This window comes from Cyprinodon variegatus, unplaced genomic scaffold, assembly GCF_000732505.1.
Source record: "Cyprinodon variegatus isolate N-32 unplaced genomic scaffold, C_variegatus-1.0 Scaffold520, whole genome shotgun sequence".
In the NCBI taxonomy this organism is placed as follows: domain Eukaryota; kingdom Metazoa; phylum Chordata; class Actinopteri; order Cyprinodontiformes; family Cyprinodontidae; genus Cyprinodon; species Cyprinodon variegatus.
The window spans coordinates 21,773-29,688 of record NW_015150973.1 but is presented as its reverse complement, the minus strand read 5'-3'; the positions used below and the strand labels follow the sequence as shown (position 1 = coordinate 29,688).

The 7,916-nt window shown below is 35.0% G+C and overlaps 1 protein-coding gene across 1 annotated transcript in view; it reads left to right on the top strand.

Moving 5' to 3' along the window:
- LOC107095018 (solute carrier organic anion transporter family member 1C1-like) overlaps positions 1-7,330 on the top strand; it is a 33,338-nt gene extending 26,008 nt beyond the window's left edge. Inside the window, exons 11-14 of the mRNA XM_015390972.1 lie at positions 507-679; positions 4,383-4,447; positions 4,664-4,781; positions 6,306-7,330. Coding sequence (XP_015246458.1) covers positions 507-679; positions 4,383-4,447; positions 4,664-4,781; positions 6,306-6,543 — 594 coding nt within the window. The 3' untranslated portion in view covers positions 6,544-7,330. The remainder of the gene's footprint in view (positions 1-506; positions 680-4,382; positions 4,448-4,663; positions 4,782-6,305) is intronic.
- Positions 7,331-7,916: the final 586 nt, after the last annotated feature.

Sequence of the window (7,916 nt, the reverse complement as noted above, 5' to 3'; positions counted from 1 at the left end):
TCGATATTGCTCTGTTCTTCCTGGAGATATTCCAGAAGAAGAAGATTCTGTTGTAAGCCCGACAGCAGGGTGAGTAGCATTAACAGCAACGGCGCCATTGTTGTTGTGATAATGGTCGCGCATGCGTGTTTAGAGGCGACGCTATGACGCATGTGTGTAAAAAAGATATGCGGTTAGAGCGTAAAGATGGAAACGCCAAAACGGCGTTTCGAAATCTTCCCGCTCTGAAGCCTGAATAAAAAAAAGATCGTTTAAAGACCCCCGAAACGCGGGCTTCGTGTGGATGAGAGGCTGGTTTGGTGAAAAATTTGTGCGTTTAGGCCAGGGTTCGTCTTCGTGTGGACGGGGCCTTAGTATGAGTGTATTTGCAATAAAAAAAAAAAAATCTTATTAACAAAACGGAGAACTGTTCTTTGTCTTTTTTGGTGTTCCTATTTAGTTTGTATTGCAGTGTGTGTTTATATGTCGTTGTCCTGCTTCATGTGTGACTGTGCATGTCTCTCCAGGTCTTCTCTAACTGTAGCTGTGTCAGTGTGGCTGGTAACTTTACAGCCGCTACAGGTCAGTGCCTGAATAAGGACGACTGCGACAGGATGTTCCCATACTTCCTAGCTCTCTCTGTCATCACTTCCTTCATCATCTCGCTTGGTGGGACTCCAGGCTACATGTTTCTCATCAGGTCAGACTCAAATCTATAATCTGATGGCAAAAAAAAATGTGTAATTACTAATCTTTGAGGACCTTCAGACATCCAGATGTTTAACCTGAAAAGCTGCAAAATGACACAGTTGGTAGTATGGTTGCCTTGCAGTAATAAAAGTCTTCAGGTCAAATCCCAACTTAATTTTTTTAATGGGTTTTCTATTTGATTTGAAGGCTGAAGATTCTTGCTTTTTAAAAACAATTCCATTCTAATAAAACTGCATTTGTTTAATTTTAAACTAATGACACATATTTTTCTTGCCAATAAAACAGAGAAAAATAAAGGAATAATACAGCTGTGGTGAAAATGTATTTAATTCAATTAGTGTGTTATACTGTATTAAGCAAAACATACAGAGTCAATGACGTGATAAAGTTAAATCACAAAATGTGCGGGGATATGAAATATTAATATATTAACAATATTAACTTTTAACATTATTACTGAATCCTGTAGAGACTGACCCATCCATGCTTATTTAGATTTTTTTTAAACTGCTATTTCCCTTAATGACACAATTATAACAATAGTTACCCAGGCCTCAATTTAAACAAGACAGACACAATAAAAATAAATAAAACAAAATTGATAGCTAATGTTGGAAGAGGAAATGTTTGAGCTGCAGATGATCTCAAGGCATGGCTGCTGAATGCACTAATGAATTGACAAATGCGTGCACATATTGTTCTGTGCCGATACCAAAAAAAAGGCTAATATCAAGCATCTGGTGTATTGGTCTACCTCCATTGTGGAGACTGGGAATCCAGGTCCTGGTTTTATAACCCAGTCATTATTAGAGCTGGTCACAGCATATAAGTATTAGGTCATTTTATGCATTTAATTGTTGCTGTCTGATATTTTTTCCTGTATTCACATCATAGCATAATAAGGATAGATGCAGTTTAGCTTTAGTTCAATAAAGTAAAATGACACACTGGAAGCTTTTTAATCTTGAAAATTATTTTTATCAAAGTTTGATTTTGTTTTTCATTTCTACTCCAAAGATCTCATATAAACACATCAGAAACACAAATATGTGAGAACCCCAAATTATTTGTTCAGTTAAAGCAAAATCAGTTTTTCACACAAAAGATAAAATTGTCAAGTAAAAAAATTGCAAAAACCTTCTTTAGATTCAGTCGGTAAATAAAAGATAACAGCTATTATTGTGGCAAAGCATTCATGTTTCACATTAAATTATAAAATCTAATAGTAAATAGGATTAAAGGAAATGTCCGGTCAGCCTAAGACTAATACCTACATTTGCAGTGATTTAATGAGTTTAGCATTAATCAGCAAAAAAAATAAAAACAATAATTTTCGTTGCAATCACAGAGTTCGGGACCGGCTATTTTTGCCGAAATATAGTAACACCTCACTCCTGACATCTTCCGGCAGTGATGTCACTAAGCGGTAACCCGAGCGCCATTCTCCCCGCTTTATAAGCAAAATCAATTGGAACTATGAGACACATCTGCAATCAACAATAATTATACCGGTGGCAGTAGTGTTCTTTGACAAACATGGATGTCTCAGATAAAGCACAGTAAAAATGAAACTCACTCTTAATTAAAACACTTATTTATTGAACAGTATGTAATAAATTCATATTTTAATTACTTTCAGAAGTTTGAATTCTGAATATTACTGGACTTCTCTTTTAAAAGCAATAACTGAACTATCATGGCAGAAATTGTATTTTTCTGTGTTGTACCGGATGTTGTTCATTACTTAAACCTAAGTAGGCAATGGAGAAGGTGTGTAACTGGCCAGGATGAGACTGGCTCATTCACAGAGAGGAAACTGAAGAAACTTGAGCTCCTCCATGTGGCCAGTTATTAGAATTCAGATAGAAAATGTTATCTGAATAGGTATCTGAGGCCTGAACAATGTTATGGAGAGCAAATTTACTCCTGGAGCGTCTCAGTATGTCCATTCAGAAACATGTTAATATAAAGTACTTCTCGACAGCTCCATCCAGAAGCTATTCTATGGATGTAAAAACAGAAATATAGACCATGTTTTTACAAAGGAAAGGTAGCCCAGTCATTCCCGGTTTCGCCATCATTCTGCAGGTCCTCCCAAAGTTAGTTTGGTATTTTTTGGGGGGCGTGCCGTCCACCACGGTGTTTGTGCAGATGTACTATTTCAGCTTTTTTTTCCCCAAACATGGGTCCATGTCTTGTTCAATGTGACACAGCCTTTCAGACCTAAGCCATGATTTATGGGAGAGAAGAGTTTTTTTCACTTTAAACCAGCCGTATTCATTCAGTGTTTCTCTGACATGAATGATTTTAAACCGGCTTCTTCTGATTTCTTTCCCGCATTGCATTGTGTTAATACACCTTGCCAAATCCTGTTACTGAGGTGCTAATATTTGCAGATGGGCACTGCTGTCCCTCTTTAATCCTTTTAGTTGGTGCACTTAGTTTTTAAATCAGTGCATCTTTAAGATTTTTCTTTTAATAAATGGAAACTGAGCCGAGTTTAGTTAAAAACTTAGTGGAAATCATATCTTTTTTATGTTCTAAAATCTAAAACTTCGAAAGGAGTGGGTCTGTATTTAAGTTTGTCAGCTGGAAATGGACTTTATCTCTGGTTTTAAATATAAAACGCAGCACTTGTGTGTGTCAGATTGTCAGCGTTAGTTGAGCTTAGAAACTCCTGTGGAGCATTATAGTCTGTTGCCTTATTTGCCTTTTAAGCCTTTTTGTAATGGCAATCATATCAAATATACTTTGAAATGTAGGTGAGAGATTGGCATTTTATGTTAACTCACTTATTTTTTAGACTTAAAAATTTAAGCTAAAAAGTTAAACTTAAAAATGTATTTGAAAGTCTACTACTAACAAAATAATGTTATCTTTTTTAATCTCTGTTCAATTCAAACTGGCTGTAGAACAGCTAGACCCATCTTTTGATTATCTTAGATTATTGTTTTTTATTGTTATTTTAAAGGTGAATAGTGTGAATTATTATTTCTAGTTAGGTTGAACCAAAGATTATTTATGTTTAATATCATGTTAGTGAAATGTGTACCGCCTACACTGCAAAAAATTTAATTATAAATGAGTCATTTTCTTCTTACAATAAGTGCATTTTTTCTTGAATTGAGGAAACTGGAGAGAAACTTTGCCAATGGAACAAGACAATTTTCATTTAAAATAAGAAAAAACGGTGGCCTTGCCTTATTTCAAGTGTATATTATCTAATTATCTTATTTTAAGAGTAAAAATTCTAATTTCATTGGCAGATCATCGTATTTACCTGCTCAAATGAATGGTAAATACACTTAATTTAAGACATTTTTGCTCATTTCTAGATGGTTTTTGCAGTGTAAATCACTTTACAGTTAAATGAATAAAAAATGTGATTAATAACAATATATTTAACACATTCTTTATTTGGCTTTTGTTTTTACTTTTTAGAAAGATTTTAAATAAATTATCTAGAGTATTTGTAAAATAAAATTAATGACATATTGATAAAACTCTGGCAAAAAGGTGGCAGCATAGTATATTTGATATATAACAGCGAAGATTATACATTCCCTTTGGTAGTTAATAGATAGAATAGTAAATCTCAAACTCATCCAGGCTTATGTGTTCTGGGAGCTGCTGCATAAAACATGTTTTTTCCACAGTAAATATTCAAACATATGTATTTTTCATTTATACAGGTGCATAAAACCACAACTAAAATCTTTGGCGCTTGGTTTTCATGCTTTGGCAACACGTACACTTGGTAAGTCTACCTTGAAGCTCATCTGATGGTGGTCAAGTGTCTCGCTTTGGAATAAAAATGCCTCTTTTTAAAAGCCTACTAGAGACATTTTCATTCATGCTATTAAACCAATGGATTTTATTCAGATTAATGGTGATTTCAACTATTCTGAGCAGTTCTGTACTGGTTAAATGGGAGTCACCTCTAACCTTCATTTTTTGCCTTCTGGTTCTACAGCAGGGATCCCAGCACCCATCTACTTTGGAGCAATCATAGACACCACATGCCTCAAATGGGGTCAGAAACGATGTGGAGGAGTTGGAGCCTGCAGAATTTATAATACCACCGCCTACAGGTAGTGATTAGACTTTTGCAAATGAATAAATCAATTAAATTATATGAGTAAAAACTACAATATTCAACTTCACAGTTCAATATCCATGGTGGTAACTGGTTTAAAGTCATTCACATCTTTTTGGTCATACAATAAAGTCTTTTAGAACAACTAAAATGTTGCTGATGCTGCCTTGCATTTTACCATATTAAGTCGTCACTATTTGGTATTTCTTTGTTAATACAGAATAGACATTTTTACCACTGACAGAGGAAGTTAGTAACAGGAAGACAAAAAGATAGTGAGTGAACATAAAAAACAATTAGCTGCTTTCAGAAACTTTTAATTATAAAACAACAGAAATGACAACGGTTTTATGAGCTGAAAGCAGTTCCAAACAAAAATTGTTTTGAGGTAGGCCTATATATATATTTATATTATATATATACATTTCTGTTCCAAAAAAAAAGTTTTACTTTCATTTAGGAAAGATTTGTGAGAACCATTCTCTCAAAAACAATTAGTATAGAGTCAAGGCAGTTGTGTTGTTAGAAGGCATTTAGCAAAACCTGTAGATAATCTGTAGATAATCTGCATAAAAATTAAACTGGAGGTTGCGGTTGGCTATGACTGAACTGAACTCAATGGAAACATATACTGTTAAAAAAATACAGGTCTGAGGAATGAGGAGGAAAGCCATTGATCATCACATGGAATGTCTGTCAACAAGGGACTTAAACCACTGCTCCACCTGATGGGACAAATGTAACATGAGGACTAAATGATCCAGAATACCCAAGGCTGCTATGACATTCAGCATCACCAAGTTTATGCACACTTGAAACCAAGCATTTATGTTCAGTGTTTAAAATGACCCACAACACCTTTTTCCCCCCAGAGTTTGTTATTAAATTAGGCCAAACTTCTCCTATTCAGGTGATTTGGGATTATAATCCTCATGTCTAGTGGATAAAGGCAAAAGTTTCTTTGAAGTTAGAGATAAACATACATTTTCTTAGTATGTGGTATAATTGCTTTTATGTTATATGCTATTTTTTAATGCGGTTATTTTTCTTTTGATATTAAATGTATAGTGGAGGATTTCAAGAAGTTTTGAAAAGACCCACCCCCTCTCCTTAAAAAAAAAATGCATATGCACATCCCTGTACCCGCTTCCGAGAGGGAACGCCTATTAAACGTGTGTTAGAGCGTGCACGCTCTGTTCAAAAATTGCTGTTTGCGTCACTTATACAAGCTTACTTTCCTAAAGAAGATTTGAAATTTTCAATGGTAAGGAAAAATAAGGGACGAGCACTTAGGAGCCCTTACGTAAACATATCACAAGAATCATTGACAATTGGGAGGACCACTTATTGTGATGATTCACCCGGAAAAATAACATCCTCCACTTTACCTTTAAGAAAAATTAATAAAAATCAACCGCAAAGCTCTTTTTGTATTCCAGATTTCCCACAGACTCATAATGTTTCCTTCCCTTTTTACAATTTAGCAAAACACTCATCTCTTCACTTTCTTCCCTTTTAGGATAGCTTATCTGGGCCTGACTCTGAGCCTAAGGACTATCTCATTCATTATTTGCATCCCGGGCTTCATCCTGCTCAGCCGGCAGCTGAAGGAGGAGAAAAAAAGCATCCTGCACAGTGCCCTGACAAACGGTGGGACCGAACTGGAGGCACTCAGGAAGGAGGAGTTTGTGATTCTGAATTCTGATCTAGGTGTGAATGCGACAGACAACAGCACAGACAGACACACACAGTTATGACTGCTCACAAGCAGAAGAGACTCAACATTTGTTTTATGCTCATCACTGGAAAAGTACATCCAAAGTATGTACCAACCAATGCACACACACATATATATTTATATATATACTTATGAAAGATTTGCAGGGAATCACGTTTTGTTAAATCACTGGATGTAGACCATAAAAATCTATATTTGTACTGCTGAATGTGTGAAGATGTTGAGAATCTTGATGAAGTTTGACTCACCTGACGTATCTTTGGAATGTACTTTCTGACGTTTTTTTCTTTAACTTTCAATCCGGAAACAAGGCTCAGACTGGAAATATGACTGGGAAGTGGTGGCCACTAAAAAAAATAAAATAAAACAGTACAGTTTGTTTTAAACACCAGCATCTATTGAGCTGCCTTTGAAGATTATTATTTAAAAATAAAGATGGTTTATCTCTGTTAAAAGTGTTGTTAAACAAAATAGGTGAAATGGCCTAGAAATCCTACGCACAGGAGGCTTTTCTACAAATGTTCTATTTAGTTTTTACTTTTATTTCCTAGTCTGGACGTATTCCTGGGAGGTTTTGGAGGCTTTGCAGCTGGCGATGTCATGTTAAGTACACAGTATGTGCCTCATTCACTCAACAGTTACCTCTTTTCCAGCTGTCCTCCTGATTCACATGTGAAGATTTATCGATTTGAGTTTTAGAACATTTCAAGCTGCTGGTCATTAATCTTGAGTAGAGGTGGTGAAACTTTAAAAAGCCTTTGACCTTTTTTTTTTCTTTTTTTTAAAGTTCAATTTGATTTTATTGCAGCTTGTACTGTTTCCTTATGGTGTAAAAAAAAGTGGAATACACCGTCATCAAATTAAATTTTGTTTTGTTAAAATCTGCTCATAACTTTTTGATTGTATATCTACAATAAACACAGTTAGAGCTACAATCTAATTAAGCTGTAAGGAAAAAACAAAACACCAAATTAAACCTTTTTAAAGACTGTGTCCCTGTTCAGAATATAGTTCTGAGAACAATCTGTTAATTATTGTGTTTTATCGCAAAATATTTTGTGTTGCGTTTCTTGTTTATTAGTATGCTCTATGTAGAGTGTTTTTATGGGGGTGGGTGAACAGGGTAAGTGTTTCAAGTGGAACCATGGGGTGTATTTCTGTATGTTTTGCTCCTATATCTCCAGAGATTGTTGAATATGCTCTGTTAATTAGTAGTTTTGTGTGTTTCTCTTTGTGACCGTTGGTCCTTTGTGCCAAAACCATAAATCAATCTCTGCTCAGGTTTTACTCTCATTGTAAGCTTTTTTTCAATAATTAGAAAACTCTTTTTGATAAAGTGACAATTTCCTAAAGTAATTTCAGTAACTGTGAAATAATTGCTTTAAGATAGGC